General features: G+C 51.7%; 1 protein-coding gene across 3 annotated transcripts; it reads left to right on the forward strand.

Moving 5' to 3' along the window:
- Positions 1-795: 795 nt before the first annotated feature.
- On the forward strand, positions 796-17968 carry LOC308259897 (glutathione S-transferase Mu 1; the record flags this gene model as incomplete). 3 transcript variants are annotated; one of them, XM_080691220.1, is made up of 9 exons in its annotated part: positions 796-831; positions 1181-1256; positions 1685-1749; positions 2021-2102; positions 2201-2301; positions 3436-3531; positions 3618-3728; positions 5991-6056; positions 17879-17968. In XM_080691220.1, 9 exons carry the CDS (start codon positions 796-798, stop codon positions 17966-17968), a joined length of 723 nt encoding a protein of 240 aa, XP_080547346.1. The 3 variants fall into 3 exon arrangements, with proteins under 3 accessions (XP_080547346.1, XP_080547347.1, XP_080547348.1); XM_080691221.1 differs by lacking the exon at positions 5991-6056; XM_080691222.1 differs by lacking the exons at positions 3618-3728; positions 17879-17968 and having other exon boundaries at positions 5991-6080.
- Positions 17969-18357: the final 389 nt, after the last annotated feature.

The raw sequence follows: 18357 nt of genomic DNA on the forward strand, positions 1-18357 counted from the left end.
AAGAAGCACACCAGTTCAGAGGCCAGCGGGGCACACATGCATGGCACTGTGGCTTTTCTGTGACACACGTAAGCAGCCTGCTTCCTGAGCTGGTTTCAGTTTTGGGCCTGAGCTGGGAGGACGGTCCTGTCTGAATGGGTGGGCAGCGTTCTCAGCAGGGAATACACTCTGCCAGCCCCCGAAACATGTGGCAGGTGTCCCCATTTTAGCAGAGTCGTGCAGACCATCTGATTTCTATGGGCTAGAAGATGCTCTTCTTACCAAGAAGAAGTGGCGCATCAGTCCCTAGTTTTCAGGTACCTTTAGGCCCCACTCTCCCTGGGAACTCCAGGCCCAGGGGCGTTGTCTGGGTGATGAGAGGAGGGGAAGGAGGAAGAACAGGATTGCTTCTGTCACTTGGCTTGCTCCAAGGGTCACTGACATCTCTCGGGGACCCAGCGCCAGAGGAGGAGCGTAAAAGGGAGCTGCGGGAGAAGCCAAGGGACCTGTGAGCCCAGCCCTGAATTTTGCGCCCGCGCTCCCAGACCTAGCTCCGGGACCCGAGGGGCTGAAGCCCCAGCGGGATCTTACTCCTCCCTTCCCCTGGGGGCCGGGTTCTTCGTCGGGCTTGCGGGTTGGCGGGAATCGGGGGTGGGGCAAGGCGGAGCAGGAGGCTCCTGGGTTGGCGGGAATCCGGGGCGGGGCGGAACCAAGCAGGGCAAAAACAGGAAAATCGGGCTTTGCCCCTCGGTGCACCCTCTGTGCTTCTGGACGCGCAGGCCAGCCTAGGAGAAGCGGCACCTAATTCACAGTACCATGCCCATGATCCTGGGTTACTGGGACCTCCGGGGGGTGAGCAAGGGGTCTGCCTGCCAGCTGGGAGGGGCACGGGCGTCCGGGCAGTGCAGAGTACTGGGGGTGGTGGGTGTTGCAAGATAAGGATCTTCAGCATGGGCATGGTGGTGCACACTTGTAATTCTGGTACTTGGGAGGCTGAGAAAGGAGGACCACAGGTTCCAGGTAGCCTCAGTTTATTGAGACTTTCAGCAACTTATGAAGACCTTGTTTCAAAATAGAAAATAAAACAGGGCTGGGAATATAGCTCAGGGGTAGAATGCTCCCGGGAGTTCAATTAAAAAAAAAAAAATGGATCCTCCTCAGGACTGCCATCCCTGATCTCTCCCACCACCCTCTTTTCCAGCTGGCTCATGCCATCCGCCTGCTCCTGGAGTACACAGACTCCAGCTATGAGGAGAAGAGCTATTCCATGGGGGATGGTAAGTACACCATGGGGGATGGTAAGTACACCATGGGGGATGGTAAGGGCACCGTCCTGGTCAGTCCCTGCCTGGCTCCTGCTGGTTGGTTGCCAACATTGTCTGCCTGGCCACCTGTTGCCCAGCCTGCAGGCCTCCTGCAGCTGGACCTGCTCCTTCCCAAACCTCCTCCAAGGTGCAGCAGGTTGCTGGAGTGCAGCGCTGAAGCCTCCTCTGCCTGTCATGGGGTCGGGTCCCTTCAGCGCTTGCCTAAGGGGTTCCCACAATCCTTATAGGCATTCTTTACCCCTGCAGCCAGCCATGGACAATGAAACTGGGTGGCTCAGATCCCAGGTCCACTGTCTGGGGTCTTGTCCCTCTTGGAGGTTCCTAGGGAAGGAGGGTGGAATCAGGGGAGGTTTGCTTTCACTCCCGCTTCTCCACCGCAGCTCCCGACTATGACAGAAGCCAGTGGCTGGATGAGAAATTCAAGCTGGGCCTGGACTTTCCCAATGTAGGTGCAGGTTTGGGGTGGTTTGGGGAAAGTGAAGGATCCCTGTCTCATCTCCTTATCTATATTAGAGTTTCTGGGGTCCGTGCTTCTGCTCCACTATTTTCCTTCCTGGTTGTTTATAACTTCTGTGATGATTTCTGTGCCAGCTCATTCATACATTCTATAGAATATTTATGTAGGGCTTACCACAGGCCAGGGCTTACTAGCACCTGGTAGTAAGGGGCTGTTAGCACCTGGATTCCCACCTGACCTTCCCTGGCTGTCCATGCAGCTGCCCTACTTGATTGACGGGGCTCACAGGATCACCCAGAGCAACACCATCCTACGCTACATCGCCCGCAAGCACAACCTGTGTGAGTGGGGCTGGCTGCAGGGCGCGGGGGACAGTGGCGCCCCCTGGGCTTGGCTGGGGTGGGATGCTGAAGCTGCTTTTGTGTTGTGTGGGCCGCAGGTGGGGAGACAGAAGAGGAGAAGATTCGTGTGGACATTGTGGAGAACCAGGTTATGGACACTCGGATGCAGCTGGCCTTGATTTGCTACAACCCTGACTTTGTGAGCCCCTTCATCCCCCGGGCTGGGTGTGGCAGGGTTGGATCAGGGTCTGAACCCTTGCATTCCCATCTACTCTCGTTCAGTTTTCCATCTGCATCCCTTATCCTGCAAATGGTGCTCTAAACTGCCAATAGTGAGCCTCCAACCCCAAAGTCATGTCAAGTGAAGACTGAGTTGCCTCCCACTGACCTGAGGGTACAGGCCAGATGCCAGTGGATGAAATTTTAGCACCCTGACAGGAGATCTTGCATTCTGAATCCCTCAGCTCTGGCTTTTTCTGTCCTTCTTTCGACTGGTTTCGTAGTACCAGAAAGAGAAGTACAAGCTGGGCTGGGAGGGCGCCCTTGCCCTGGGACTTCATCCCATCTGATTTGTCTGCGGAGCTTCCTTGACACTCATAGGGATAGGCAGATTTCCCCAACAGGCAGCTCACAGTGGCCAACAGGCTTTTGTTCATCTCTCTCTCTCTCCTTTTTCCTCTCTTAAATTGCCTTCATCTCTTTGGAAACTGCATAAAAGTCTATGCTATGCTGTTCCTCTACTGCCCTACTAGGTACATCATTAAGCCTTTTAAAGTTATTTATTTATTTATTTATTTATTTATTTATTTATTTATTTGTAGTGAATGGAATCCAGGGACTTTTGACCTCTGAGCTACACCCCCCAGCTCTTTTGTTTTGAAACAAGGACTGATTAGGTTGCTGAGAGTCTCATTAAGTTGCTGAGGCTGGTCTGGAACTTGGGATCCTGCTGTCTCTACCTCCAAAATCTGGCTATTAAACCTTTTCTGGTTTTTTTCACTTCTTGCTTCTTTAATCTGCATAACAAGTGAGTCCAGAGCCTGCTAGTGCTCAGCCACTCCTGGGTCTGACCCACAGGAGGTGGTTGGATTTTGGAGGTGACAGTCTTAGGGGCAGTGTGTGTACCTCTTGACTTCTCATCCTAACAGATGGGGTCTGGTACCCAATAGTAGTTTAAGAAATGCTGTTGTATTAACTTGAAGCCTGTACCCTGGCCAGGCCCCGTGTAGGGAAGCTGGCTGCTCACCCTGGCACCTGGACCATGACAACTCAGGGAGCTCCCCCTCTGCTGGAGCTTGGGTCTGAGGATGGTGACAGCTCTTTTCTGCCTCAGGAGAAACTGAAGCCAGGGTACCTGGAGGGCCTCCCTGAGAAGATGAAACTCTACTCAGAGTTCCTGGGGAAGCGGCCCTGGTTTGCAGGGGAGAAGGTAAAGGGGGATGGAGCTGGGGACGGTGTGTGACCTTCTCCCCAGGTAATGGCGCATGCAGCCCACTGGTCCTCGGCTCTCTGCAGATCACCTTTGTGGATTTCCTGGCTTATGACATTCTTGACCTGCAGCGCAAGTTCGAGCCCAAGTGCCTGGACGCCTTCCCAAACCTGAAGGACTTCCTGTCCCGCTTCGAGGTGATGCCCCGCGCCCTCCCGCCTCTTGAGCCCTTTCTACCTCTATAGATGCTTTCCTGGTCCTGGGGTTGGAGTGAAGAATAACCAGCATCATTGAGCAGCACCGTTAGGGGTCACGACGGCACCACATCTTCTATTGTGTCACATTCTCAGCACAACTTCCCTATGAGGCTCATGGAGTTACCAGTCCCATTGGACAGACAAGGGAGCTGAGGCTGTAGAGGGCAAGCCATTTGCTCAAGGCCCTGGCGCCAGAGGACGCTGTGCTGTCAGACTCTGGCTTCTTAGGGCAGCCACCAGCAGCTCTCCTGGTTTTGTGTCAAAGGAAAAGCATCAGGCCCTGGTGCAGCCTGGTTTTTCCCAGCCCAGGACCCAGGGAAGGAGGTGGAGCGTGTCATCAGTTGTGGGCGCCACTGGCAGCAGGAGGGCTGAGGCCGGGTAGGATGTTAAGTTCAGGATGCAGATAGTTCTCATCCCGGCAGGCTTTGATGCATCTCTGGCTTGCTTTGCTTCCTTCAGGACTGGGCAAGCGCTGAGACCTCAGTGGGGTAGCTGAGCACACATGTGCATAACCCTGTTGGAAGATTTTTTTCCTCCATGTTTTGATGATGGAAGTTCTATTTCCTCCCTCCCTCCCTTCCTTCCTCCCTCCCTTCCTCTTCCTCTTCCTCCTCTTCCTCCTCTTCCTCCTCCTCCTCCTCTTCCTCCTCCTCCTCCTCCTCCTCCTCTTCCTCCTCCTTCTGTAGGTCAGGCATTCCATGCAGGAATGGACTTATACCTCATTGACACTTATTTTTTTGCCATTTTCTTTTATACGGGGCTCGCTGTGGCCAGTAGGATGGGCAGTGCTGCGCCCTTTATCCTGGGAGTTGTAGCAGAGAATGGCAGACATACAACACTGTGAGGTGCCTGTGGTACAACTGGGTGCCGGGGAGCACAGGCTGCACCACACCTCATTACTTATCATGGGTCACCCCGTGTCCACTTGTTTGACACCCACAAAGCTTATTTTATTGCAGACTTGGGGGTTTGAGATATTCACATAATTGTTATTTCAGCCTGGAATCTCATGCAATGTACTTTTTCAGCTAGTTCTCATTAGCTCTGGATCTGGGCCAGGCTGAGTGACCTTAGGACGCATGCCAAAGCTGGCATGACTGCGGGGGTGGGGAATGGGGTGGAGAGGAGGAGAGGAGAGTTGCATCCTTCTGGCCTGTCCTGCTGGGTATGGTGTTCAATCCCAGTATGTTTGAATTCTTCAGAAATGATCTGCTGCTGGGCATGATGGCACATGCCTGTAATATCAGTAAGAGGATCATAGGTTTGAAGCCAACCTCAGCAACCTAGCAAGGCCATAAGAAAATTAGTGACATCCTGTTTCAAACTAAAAAATAGGGCTGGGTATAGCTCAGAGGTAGAATGCCTCTGAACTCAATCCTGGATAACACACACACACACACACACACACACACACACACACGCCCACACATGTGCATGCACCCGCATAAACACACAATCCTGGGCATTCTATCCTGGAAAGATGGCACACCTAAGCGTCACTCAGCTGGTCTTTGTTAGTGGGACAGGAGAGGTGGGCGGTCAGGGCACAGCCAGGCTCAGGTGCCAGACTTCATGGTTCAGGGTTTCTGTTTAGTAGAATGATAAGGCTAACCCGGCCTTTCCTTGACAGTTCACCTATCCTATTACTTGATCTGCTGAGTCACCGGGTGAGCTTTTTACTTTGCTTACAGCACTGGCAGGTTCTCAGTCCCTTTGTCCTTCTAGATCCCTCCTCCATATGCAAACAAAGGCAAGAAGGAACTGGCCTGTGAAAAATAAGATTTGTGTAGCTAGAGAGTGGCAGAGCCTCCTGTGAGAAGTGGTCAAAGGGACCGCCAAAGAGAGCACAGAATTAGAGACAAAGCCAGGCTGCTTTGTCTCTAATCCAGCCCTATCCCATTTACCGGCTGTGTGAGCTTGACCTCTCTGTATCTCTTAGGTTCCCTCCTGATAAATTCTGGACACGGAACTCATTTTGCGGATTGTCGAGGGCACTTTCTATCCCGATATCTCTAATGGAAATAAAACTTCCAGCACCGTGTCCAGTCTCCACTCAGTCACAGGAAATCGCAGCGTTCCCTCCCAGAGCTGGGACCTGAGGCCGCTGTGCTGCCTGGCTCGGAGGCCCTTGTGGCGAGGCTGCCCCTGGAGTCAGCCCCGTGGGCTACAGCTCACGCTCCTGCTTCCTCTCTCCACCTGCAGGGCCTGAAGAAGATCTCAGCCTACATGAAGTCCAGTCGCTTCAGCCCCAGACCTCTATTTGCAAAGATGGCCTATTGGAACAAAAAATAGGGCCCTGTTGCTAAGACATGAATGGGAATCTATGGCTGCCCCTCTGGCTCCCGGCCCCAGATGGCTCCCCGCACCCCAGCATCACTCTTCCTATTGCTTCCTCTGTCTTTCCACTCCCTTCGCTGCAACACCTCACTGGCTCCTTTTTTGCTACTCCAGCTCTCCCCTCAAGCTCTGCAAGCCTCAGCTCCCACTTTTCTTGAACAAAGTTTCCTCCTCCCCTATCTGGCCCCTGCCCTGAATCCAACGGGACTCTCCTCGCTCTGCTTAAAGGGCCCTCTGTCCCCTTACTCTTGGTACTGCCTGGAAGTCGCGTGTTGCCTGGTGTGCAGCCCTGGTCCACAGTGTGGAAGCTGCCCCCACCCTTAAGATCCCAATAAAGCCTTTAGCTCTCACCTTACTCTTTGTCTTACTGCCTGGGCTCTCTGGACTCAGGACTGATGGTGGTGATGTGGTTGGGTGTTCTTTGTTCTGTGTTCACTGCAGGAAATGGTGGATGGGGATGGAGTGGGGCTTGGGCAGTCAGGCAGGACATCAGCTCCCTTATCCATGTCCTGCATTCCCTACCCTGGATTCTGCAGAAGAGCACTCCTGAGTCAGAGCTCCTCATTCATTAGGCATCATGCGGTTCCTCCACAGCCCTGTGCAACTGTGTGTCAAGGTCCAGAGAGGTGCCCGGTGAAGGGAGGGGCCTCAGCAATGTACAGGAGGACCCCCTCGGGCCCCTCTCCTGGAAGCTTGCCCTGTGGACAGTCCTCTGTGTGTCTCCATCAACACCTCCCCTGTGTTGTAGTTGATACTGTGCCTATTTCCACCCAACTTAATCAACTTAATCACAAGTCCATTGAAGAAGGTCCAGGGCTAGTGGGACGCTTTATCTCTGATATGTTTGAGAGTGACTGGCATATAGTCAATGTTCAGGAAGTTGGTAGACTTCAAAATCCATTCCACCTCTAGCTGGGCGTGGTGACGCATGCTTGGAACCCAGTATTTGGGAGTCTGAGACCGGATGATCGCCGTTTGTGCACAGCCTCAGCTACTTAGCAAGGCCCTTGAGAACTCAGTGAAACCCTGTTTCAAAAATAAGGAGACTGAAAATTAGGACTGGAGGTGTAGCTTAGAGGTAGAATGCCTCTGGGTTCCAGTCCCAGTGCCCCCCCAAAAAAAAAAAATCATTCTACCTCAATTCCTGAGGAACAAGTGTCCTTTTGTCTTATTGCTTTTCTTTATTATGCTTTATTGCCTATGGATATTGTATTACAGGTCCCAGATCTCAGAGTGACTCAGGGTGGCCATTGGAGCCACCCTCTCATATCCAGACCACACAGGGGCAGGAACCAGGGCGGGCCAGGGATAGCAGGCACGGGCCTGGACACCTGTGGGCTCGGGTAGAGTCCTGCAGGGCCTCCTCTGGACACCCTCCTGTCTCCTCTTGGAAGCAGGGGACGTCAGGATTTTCTAGCCAAACTCACATTGTAGCTGTGACCACCATTGCTCTGGGCCACTGGGCAGCTTGGGCATTCTACCCCTCTGTGTCTGGTCTTGGGTTTAGATTAATGAACAGGCCTAAAATGGTCATTGGCTAATTTGAATAATCCTTAGCCAGATGAGTTGGGTCTCCCAAATTTCTGGTAGGAAAATGGAAACCACATATTCCCGTCTTTGCCCCTTCTATGGGAGTCCTTCCCATTGTGCTGATACTGTTCTTGCAAAGAGTATGTGGTCATTGCTTGCCTGGCATTGAAGAACTTTTAGATTGCTCAGATTCCTCTTCTTCCAGTGATGGATGGTGAATTAAATTTTCTGTTGTGGGTGCCCATTTCCTGGCCTGATCCTGGAAGCCGGAGCCTGTGGGAACTGAGTGGGGTTAAGCCAGGGTGGAGGGAAGGGAAAAGAACCTGGCTCTGTCACCATCTGACCCATCTCCTGATGGCTGGACTGGGGAGTAGCCTAGCCAGCTCCATTCTTGGCTTCTGAGTAGCCAGAAGTTTCTCCTGGGCCCTAAGGGGCTGAGGTTAGATTGGGTCTTACTCCTCCTGTAACAGGGGCCTGCTTCTGACCCTGGTGGTCGACAGATGGCCCGTCCCTAAGCTGACATCTTTCCTTCCTCCTCTACTTCTCTCCTCGTTAATAAATAACATGCTCTTACCAGTTTGCTGATCAAAGGGTGAAGACCTGGTACCTGGTGCCTGTGAATCTGAGAAAGAACCAACTCAAAGAGAACTTAGACATGAATTGTGTCTCTTTTGACAAACCCATCAAAATGATCCTGAGGAGTGAACTCTTAAAAAGGGACTTGATTCCTTTGTTTGGGAAGAATCCAGGGCTTGTTCTTGAATGCTTAAGTTTACTGGTTTCTTCAATTTGATAGCAAATCAATAGATTACTTTTTCCTTCTCTTCAAAGGCTTGTCCCAACTATTTGATTTGGCAAGCTGGGGCAGGTATGGGGATTTAGCAACACTCCCTCTCTGGGCATCTGACTCCAGACTCCTGATTTCAGGGCAAAATCTCTCAGAAAACAAAGGGTTGAGGGGAGGAGAGACTGTGGCTAAGAGCAGTAAGTTCAGGCCTATCACCAGGTTCCACCTCACCCTCCCTGGGCACCAGGATGAAGTCACAGCCCAGCTCTGCCTAGAGGCCAGTCGCTTATTCCATAGCATTATCTCCATGCCCATGGCATTGGGTTACTGGAACATCATGGATGGGGGTGATGGATCTCACTGGTGACTGAGGCGGGTGTGCAGGGCAGGGACCTGTGGGCTGCTAGCACCAGTTCCAAGAGATGGATCCTTTCAGAACTTGTCGGGGTGTCCTGCCTGTCTCTGTTAGCATGGTGGAGCTCACACAAGTGAAAGCCAGTGAGCCTGTGTGTTAATTTCTGCATATGTGTGCTTGGAGGTAGAACCATTAGCTTTGGGGTGGAGTGCTTATCTGCCCTGCTCCTGCTGATTAGAGCCAGCAACCCCTGCCAGGGTGTTGCCCTGTTGCTCAGCCTGCAGGCCTCCTGCAGTTGGACCAGTAACCTACCCTTTCCCCAAATCTCCTTTGAGGGCGCAGTTGGAGCCTCCAACACAGGTGGTTGGAAGCTCATATCCTGGTCATTCTATATTTATAATTGGATCTAGTTCCCCATTAGGGCTTGGCAAAACAAATTTATTTAGTCATGTAAGTCCTAGTATAGAGCAAGAGTACAAATTTCTGCTGAACTGCCATCTCCCATAATTTGGAACGTGGGATTGGGTGGTCAGATCCTAGGTGCACTGTCTCAGGGTCTCGTCCCATCCTTGGGAGGGTCCCGGGGGAAGGAGGGTGGGACTCAGTGGAGTTTGTTTTTACTTCCTCTTCTCCACCACAGCTCCCAACTATGACAGAAGCCAGTGGCTGGATGAGAAATTCAAGCTGGGCCTGGACTTTCCCAATGTCGGTGCAGGATTGGGGGAAATGAAGGATCCCTACCTCATCTCCTTATCCAGATTAGACTTTCTGGGATCAGTGTTTCTGCTCAACTACTCTCATTCCCAGCTGTCTACACTGTCTTTCAGTGATGTTCTATGTGCCTGCTCACTCAAACATTCTACAGAATATTTATGTAGAACTAAGGGCCAGTTCTCACATGTGCTCTGATTCAGGAAAGAGGCCGCTAGCACCTGGATTCCCACCTGACCTTCCCTGGCTGTCCACGCAGCTGCCCTACTTGATTGATGGGGCTCACAGGATCTCCCAGAGCAATGCCATCCTGTGCTACATCTCCCCAAAGCACAACCTGTGTGAGAGGGGCTGGCTGTAGGGTGTGGGGGGCAGTGATACCCCCTGGGCTTGGCACAGACACAACACAGATGTGTGTTGTGTGAGCTGCAGGTGGAGAGACAGAAGAGAAGATTTGGAGAATCAGCTTATTTTGTCATGCTCTGCTTTGCCCCTGACATTGTAAGTCTCACTGTGAGGACCAGATAGGGGAGGAGTCATCACCTCTGCCGTGGTCCTGTTTGATGTTTGAATTCCTGGTGTTACTGGTCCTCCCAGCTTTCCTATCCTATCCCCATATAATCCCTCATGTTTGAAAACCTCATCACCCTGTGAAGCTGTCCTCACCAGTCTTCTGCACTGGTTCACTCTCTCCAGGGTAGGCAGACATCCATTCTCCAGACATGAATGCATGCTCTTCTTTCTCCTTCATCTCTGTTTTGTGATCTCTGTCATGAATACCTTCTGGCTGCTCCCTGAATACAGAGATCGAACTCTGAAAGCACGAAGAAGATGGGAAAAGGGAAGGCACCCTGTTGGAAGGCACCCTGTCTTCAGACACCGACCCATGTGCTTTCCCAGAGATCTGTGCACATCAGCATGACTCAGAACCTTTTCTAAATTGGTAGCTTCAGGTCAGCCTGAATTCCTCTGCTCATTTTCTTCTTCCTTTCAACATCAAATACTCCTTATCTTTATGTACACAACTCAAATATCTATTGGCTTCCACAATCACGCTCTAGGTAGAACTCTGTCTTTCCCCTGGGATCCGTTAGTACTTTGCTTCTTGGAATCCATCCACCATCTGAGTCCAGAAACTGCCAGGTGCTCAGGTCCTCATGGGCGTGACCTCCAGGGTGGTGACAGTCTCAGGGACAGATTGTGCTCCTCTCTGACTTCCCTCATGTGAGAAGAGGGGCTTCAGTTGCTGGGTTTAAGTCCGTGTTGCTGCATGACCGCTCACCCCTGGCAGTGGCCATGACAGCATGGGATGTGGCTGCTGTGCCAGGGAGCTCAGGCCTGATGGTATTCACAGCTGGGTTCTGTCTCAGGAGAAACTGAACCTCAGTGCATGGAGGGCCTGCCTGAGAAGTTGACACTGTCCTCACAGTTCCTGGGAAGCGGCCATGGTTTGTTGGTGACACGATGACAGGAAGGAATGGGGATGTCCGTGTTGCAGGGAGCAGGGTTCCCTCCCCCTCAGCCTGGGCCTCCTGAGCTCAGCTGTGTGGCTTCCCTGGCTTATGGTGTCCTTGACCAGCAGAACATGTCTCAGCCCCCAGTGCCTGGGCGCCTTCCCGAACCTGAAGGAATTCTTACTCCTGTTGGGGTGATGCCCTATGCCCCTCCCTCTCGATGCCCTCTCTTCACCTGGAGGTTCAAGAAGAAGAACTGCCATTTACTGAGAACTGAACTTTGCATGGCCTGTCCCCATCATCTTATACCTGTTGGTCAAATTTATCATTGCAACATTCTGACACCCGAGAGATTATTAGTCCCACTGGACAGAGAAGATAACTGAGGCTGTAAAGGAAAAGTCGTTTGCTCAAGGTGCCAAGGTAGTGGAGCTGGGCTCCTGGTTTTCAGGGTAGCATCAGTCTCTCTGATTTTACACAAAGGAAAACTTCAGGCTTTGTTTCCCAGGCCAGGACCCAGTAGAGGAGGAGGTGAGTGTCAGGATGCGGCTGGCTGATGCAGGATACATTGATGTGAAGACAGACGACATTCCTGCCTGATCCGCAGCAGGCTTTGCTCCACCAGATGCCTGAGTGGGGAGCACTGGGCCCGGGGCAGTGTGTGCTGGACTCAGCGCACACGTGCACAACCCTGTTGGGGATTGTATCTTGAATCGTTTGACCATGGGTATCTGTTTCCAGATGTTCATGCTTCACTTTTTCTCTCTCAATATCTCAAGTGCTTACGTCGGGTGTGGTGGTGCACACTTGTAATTCCGGTACTTGGGAGGCTGAGACAGGAGGATAACAGGTTTACGGACAGCCTCAGCAACTTAGTGAGGCTTTCTGCACTAAATGAGACCCTGTTTCAAAAATAAAAAAATAGGAATAGGGGTACAGCTCAGAGGTAGAATGCCTCTGGGTTCCACCTCCAGTACTGCAAGACAAAACAAAACAATAAAAAAACAAAAAAACAAAAACCACCACCACCACCACCACCACCACCACCAACAACAACAACAACAACAACAACAAACCAAACCAATAAACTCAAGTGCTTGATGGTGAAATGAGATAATACCGTCATTTTCACTCACACTTCTGTTTTTCTCTCTATGAGACCCAGTGGGTCACGCCAAGAGGCCCCATCCTGGGAATGCGTGCAGCCTGGAATGGCCCTGTATCCTACTTGAGGAGCCCGTGGCAGCACCTGGGTGCTGGGAGCACAGGATGGTCCTCGCCCCAGAGCTCATCACGGGCACTCCAAGTCCACGAGTTTTATATTAACAAAACCTACTTCATTACAGACTTGGGAATGGGAAGTATCAGTGCAATTGTTGGTCCAGTCTGGACTCTCTTTCCCTTCCTTGAAGCCCATTAAGAGCTGTGCTAGTTCTCCTGAGCTCTGGTTCAGGTCCTGGCTGAGTGGCCTTGGGGAATGTGCAGGAGCTGCCATGATAGGGGAGGGAGCGTGGGAGGGGAGAGCTAGGGCTGCAGCCTGAGGCCTGTGGTGCCTGGCGTGGTAGGTGCAGGCAGCCCCGATCTCTTGGAACCCTTTGGCTCTGGCTGTAAGAAGGCACACAGTCATCTGAGTCTGTGGCAGGGCTGCAGATTCAGAAGGTTGGGGCGCAGTGAGACTAAACTCAGATGGCAGGTGGGTGAATTGAACTTTCTACTCTCAGGGAATGATGTGTCCCTGCCCAGAAATTATTGCAGGCCCTCCTCCCTTTCTCCTCTCCTCCAGGATCTGCTCAGTCACTGGGCGAGGTCTGGGCTTCCTTCCAACTGTACTTTCAGGTTTCAGCGCTTTGAGCAGTTAGATTCCTCCTCCATGTGCGAATACAGGAAAAACGTGATTACAATGTAAGAATGTTCAACAGGAGTTGAAAGGCCTCTTGTGAGGCCTGAAAGAGGGGAGTGCTGCAGAGAGAATATGAAATTGGAGACAGACCAGGCTTTGACTAGCCCTGTCCCACCTACCTGCCGTGTGAGCATGGGGAAGTCACTTACCCTCTCTGTACCTCAAGTTCCCTCCTGATAAAGGGCAAGGTAGGACTGATCTTGCAGGACTGTTGATTTTCTAAACCTATACTATAATTTATTGTGGACATAAAACACTTTGCGAATTGCCCAGTGTCCCCTTAGACACAGGAAGTCACAGCATTCCCTCCCAGAGCTGGGACCTGAGCCTTCTGTGCTGTGCTGGGCTCTGGAATCTCTTGGCAAGGCCATCCCTGGAGTGGGGCTGCACCAACCTCCTGGACAGTGGCCTGAGCTCTTTCCTCTACACCCAGCGCCTGAAGAAGATTTCAGCCTACATGAAGTCCAGCCACTTCATCCATAGACAACAAGTAGACCTGTGATGTCAGGACCCAGAGGGAGCATCTGCGGCTTCAGCTGCTGGGCCAGGCCAAGCTAGCACACTGCCCCGGCCTCTTTCTACTCCTGTCTTTCTGCAAGTTCTCACTGACCCCATTTCCTCTACCCAAGCCCCCTCAGCCAAGCCTCTGCAAGCCTCAGCCCTACACTTTCCTTCAGTACAGTCCCTTCCTTTTCCCGGCCCTAAATCCAGCCATATGATCCTGACTGCTTGGAAAAGCTGACCATCACCTTGCTTTCCAGCACTGCCTGGGAGTCCAGTGTTGTCTGCTGTGCATCCCTGGTCCCCAGTGTGGCAGCTGCCCCAGTCCTCGTGATCCCCAGTAAAGCTGAACCCCCACCCTGGATCTTGTCTGACCTCCTGGAGCTCTGGATTCTTCACGGGCTGTGTTGCTATGGTTGGGTGTTATTTGTTCTGTGTGCGCAGAAGGAACTGGGTCGATGGGCTGTGTGTCGGGGCTCTGGGTGGTGAACCAGACTATCAGGTCATTTATGGTCCTTGCTGCCCCCTGTTCGTGTCTCATGCTCCCCATCCTGGATGCTATAGAAGGGCGCTCCTTTCTAGCCAGCGTTCCTCATTCATTCATTTGTGTGCAATGCCTCTGTAGCCCTGCACAGCTGTGTCTCATGCTCCAGAGAGGTGCTGGGCTGAGATGAAGGTGGCCCAAAGTTCACAGGAGGACAGCCTTGCCACCCCCCACCCACCCCTGGAAGCCCACCTTTGGACAGTCTTTCTGTGGGTCTCCATTAACACATCCCAGGTGCTGCAGAGCCTGTTTCCACACAACTCAATCCCAAGTCCACTGAAGAAGGTTCAGGGCTTCAGGACCTTTTTTCTCTGATATGCAAGAGAGACTTCAAAAATTTATCCTGCCAATTCTGGAAAAACAAGTGTCCTTTTTTTTTGTCTTACAATTTTCTCTTATTATATGCTCTTTACTTAATTTATAGTTTAGTTTCTTAGCACAGGTCTTGTTACATTTATGTCTGTCCCAATTGCTTTTACTGTTTTCATGCATATATGAGAGAGATGCTTCCTCAGCTTTGAAATTATTTATAATCATTTTAACTTCTTTTTCAGTCCTCACTTTATTAACTTGTAATTTTCTGTTTTGTGTTTGTCATTGGAATAATGCTCTATTATTGGCTTATATAATGTTTTGTAGGACATGATTATTGATTTCCTAAACATATAGATGAAAGTTTCAATAAACTTTCAATAAACTTTCATCTATATGTTTAGGAAATCATATGGGAGGAGTCAACATCTGGACTCACTTCTGCCGTGGTTATTTTGGTGCCTGAACTCCTAGTGGCACTCTGAGCTTTTCTATCCTATCCCCAGATTGTCCCTCACGCCTGAAAGCCTCATCAACCTGTGACGCCATCCTCACCAGTCTTGTGCGTAGTTCTCTCTCCAGGGTAGACATCTATTCCCCAGACATGAATGCATGATCTCCTGTCTCCTTCATCTCTGTTTTGTGATCTCTGTCATGGGTCCTCTCTGCCAGATTTCAATACCTTCTGGCTGCTCCCAGATTACACTCAGACTCTGACCAGAGCAAGTTGAAGATGGGAGAAGGGAGCACACCCTGTCTTCAGACACCCACCATGTGCTTCCCAGAGCTCTGTCCACATCAGCATGACTCAGGTCCTTTTCCAAATCAGCAGCTCCAGGTCAGCCTGAGGTCCTCTGCTCATTTTTCGGTTTCTTTCAACATCAAATACTCCTTATCTTTATTTATCTAACTCAGAAAAAAAAAATACTATTGACTTCCACAACCACTCACTAGGTAAGAACTCTGTCTTTTCTCCTGGGATTCTTTAGTACTTTTTTTTTTTTTTTTTTTTTTTTTTTTGGTGGTACTGGGGATGGAACCCTTCTACCTCTGGACTACACTCCTAGACCTATTTTTTAATTTTTATTTGGAAACAGGGTCTCTTAAGCCGGCACGGCTGGCTTCGAACCTGTGCGATCCTCCTGTCTCCGCCTCCCAAGCGCAGGGATTACAAGCGTGCGCCACCATGCCCGGCTTCTTTAGTACTTTGCTTCTTGGAATCCATCCACCATCTGAGTCCAGAAACTGCCAGGTGCTCAGGTCCTCGTGGGTGTGACCTCCAGAGTGGTGACAGTCTCAGGGACAGATTGTGCTCCTCTCTGACTTCCCATCACCGTGAGAAGAGGGGCTTCTGTTGCCAAGCAGGGTTTAAGTCAGTGGGGATGCATTAAATGAATGCCTGGCCTCTCCCCAGAGGCAGTCTAGGGAAGCTGGCTGCTCACTCCTGGCAGTGGTCATGATAGCGTAGGGACATGTCCGCTCTGCCAAGGAGCTTATGTCTGATGGCTGTTTTCTGTCTCAGGAGAAACCTGCTTTGAGGTGACGGTCCATCCTCCGCCCTCGGGATGCCCTCTCTTCCCTGCCCCTCTCCTGACCCTTTCATCATCCTGGAGGTTAAAGAAGCAGAGCTAACATTTACTGAGCACTGGCTTTGTTTCAGGGCCTGTCCTCACCACCTTATATCTCTTGGGTTAAATTTATCAATACAACCTTGTAGCAAGAGCATGAGATTTTAAGACCCACTAGAGAGATAAGAAAACTGAGACTGTAAAGGGAAAGTCATTGCTCAAGGTGACAGAGCCAGCAGAGGCCGTGCTGGGCTCCTTCCTATCAACCCTCTGACTTTTCAAGATGGCAGTCAGTTTCTCTGATTTTGCCCAAAAGAAAAATCCCAGTTTTTTGTCCTGCCCAAGTTTCCCAGCACAGAACATAGCCAAGAGAGGGGAGCGTGTCAGGAGCGTGGATGCAGCTGGCAGGAGCAGGGGTGAGGCCAGGCAGGGTTTGTAAGACAGACATCATTCACCCGCAGCAGGCTCTGCTCAGCCAAATGCCGACTGGGGGTGGGCGCTGGGCCCGGGGCTGTGTGTGCTGGACTCAGTGCACATGTGGACGCCTCTGATGGGGATTGTATGTTGTATGTTGAATTATCTGGCCGTGGGTACCTGTTTCTATATTTTCATGCCTCATTTTCTCTCCCTCAATATCTCAAGTGCTTGATGGGGAAATGGGATCATACCATCATTTCTCTCATAGTTTTTATTGTTTTCCTCTCTATGAGACCCAGTGGGTCCCCATCCTGGGAATGCGTGCAGCCTGGAATGGCCCTGTATCCTACTTGAGGAGCCCGTGGCAGCACCTGGGTGCAGGGAGCACAGGATGGTCCTCACCCCAGAGCTCATCGTGGGTCACTCTAAGTCCACGAGTTTTATATTAACAAAACCTACTTCATTACAGACTTGGGAATGGGAAGTAATAGTGCAATTGCTGGTCCAGTCTGGACTCTTTTTTCCTTCCCCAAAGCCCACAAAGTGCCTTGCCAGTTCTCCTGAGTTCTGGTTCAGGTCCTGGCTGATTGGCCTTGGGGATTGTGCAGGAGCTGCCATGATAGGGGAGGGAGCACAGGAGGGGAGAGCTAGGGCTGCAGCCGAGGCCTGCGGTGCTGGCGTGCTGGGTGCAGGCAGCCCCGATCTCTTGGAACCCTTTGGCTCTGGCTGTAAGAAGGCACACAGTTGCTGGGCGTGGTGGCGCGCGCTTGTAATCCCAGCACTTGGGAGGCTGAGACTGGAGGATTGCGCAGGTTTGAAGCCAGCCTCTGCTACTTAGTGAGGCTCTCAGCAACTTAGTGAGACCTTGTTTCCAAATAAAATACAAAATAGGTCTGGGAGTGTAGCCCAAAAGTAGAAAGCCTCTGGATTAAAAAAAAAAAAAAAAAAGGTGGCACACAGTCAGCTGAGGGTCTGTGGCAGGGCTGGGGATGAGGGAGGCTGAGGTAGGTTGACATTGGAGTCAGGGACCTGGTAGGGACATTTGCATGTTCTCTTCTCAGGAGATGGATTACATCTCTGCCCTGGAATTCTTTTCCACTCCGCCTCCCTCTGTCTCTTTCATCCATGATTTGCTCAGTCACCGGGCGGGATCTGGGCTTTCTTCCAGCTTTCATGTCACGTTTTCAGCCATCTGCCCTCTAGTTCCCTCCCCTGTGGGCAAATACAAGCAAGAAACATTTCCAGTTTATAGGAGAATGTCTGCAGAGACAGGAGGTGAGCGGGCCTCCCATGGGCGGGGGCAGGCGTGAGTGCTGCAGAGAGAACTTGGAATGAGAAAGTGACCTGCCTTGTACTACCTACCCGTGGTGTGAGCATGGGGAGTCACTTACCCTCTCTGCACCTCAGGCTCCCTCCTGATAAAGGGCAGGGCTGATCTTGCAGGACTGTGTTTTCTAAACCTATACTGTAATTTCTAGTGTTTATAAAGCACCTCGCGTGTTCCCAGTGTCCCCTTAGTCACGGGAAGTCACAGCGTTCCCTTCCAGAGCTGGGCCCTGAGCCCTCTGTGCTGGGCTGGGCTCTGGAGTCTCCCTACAAGGCTGTCCCTGGAGTGGGGCCACTCCAGCCCCCTGGACAGCAGCCTGAGCTCCTGCCTCCTCTCTCCACTCGCAGGGTCTGAAGAAGGTCTCAGCCTACATGAAGTCCAGCCGCTTCATCCGCAGACCTTTGTTTTCCAAGATGGCCACATGGGGCACCAAGTAGACCTGTGAAGCCAAGAATCTGAGGGCCCAGCTAACCCCAGCCTCTGGCCTCCAGCTCCTCCCTCCCTCTTTCCAGTCCTGTCTCCCCTGCAAGGTCTCACTAACTTTGCTTCTCTACCTAAGGCCCCTCAATCAAGCCTCTGCAAGCCTCAGCCCCCCACTCTTCTTCAGTAGAGTCTCCTTCTTCCCTTCCTCCTCTCTGCCCTAAATCCAGCCATATGATCCTGGCTGCTTTGAGGAAGCTGACCATCATCTCGCTCCCCAGGACTGCCTGGGTGTTGTCTGCTGTGCATCCCTGGTCCCCAGTGTGGCAGCTGCCCCGGTACTTGTGATCCCCAGTAAGGCCTGAAGCCCCATCCTGCATTTGTCTAACTGCCTGGACTCTCGGGG

Source organism: Muscardinus avellanarius (genome assembly GCF_963383645.1).
Source record: "Muscardinus avellanarius genome assembly, chromosome: 3".
NCBI lineage: Eukaryota > Metazoa > Chordata > Mammalia > Rodentia > Gliridae > Muscardinus > Muscardinus avellanarius.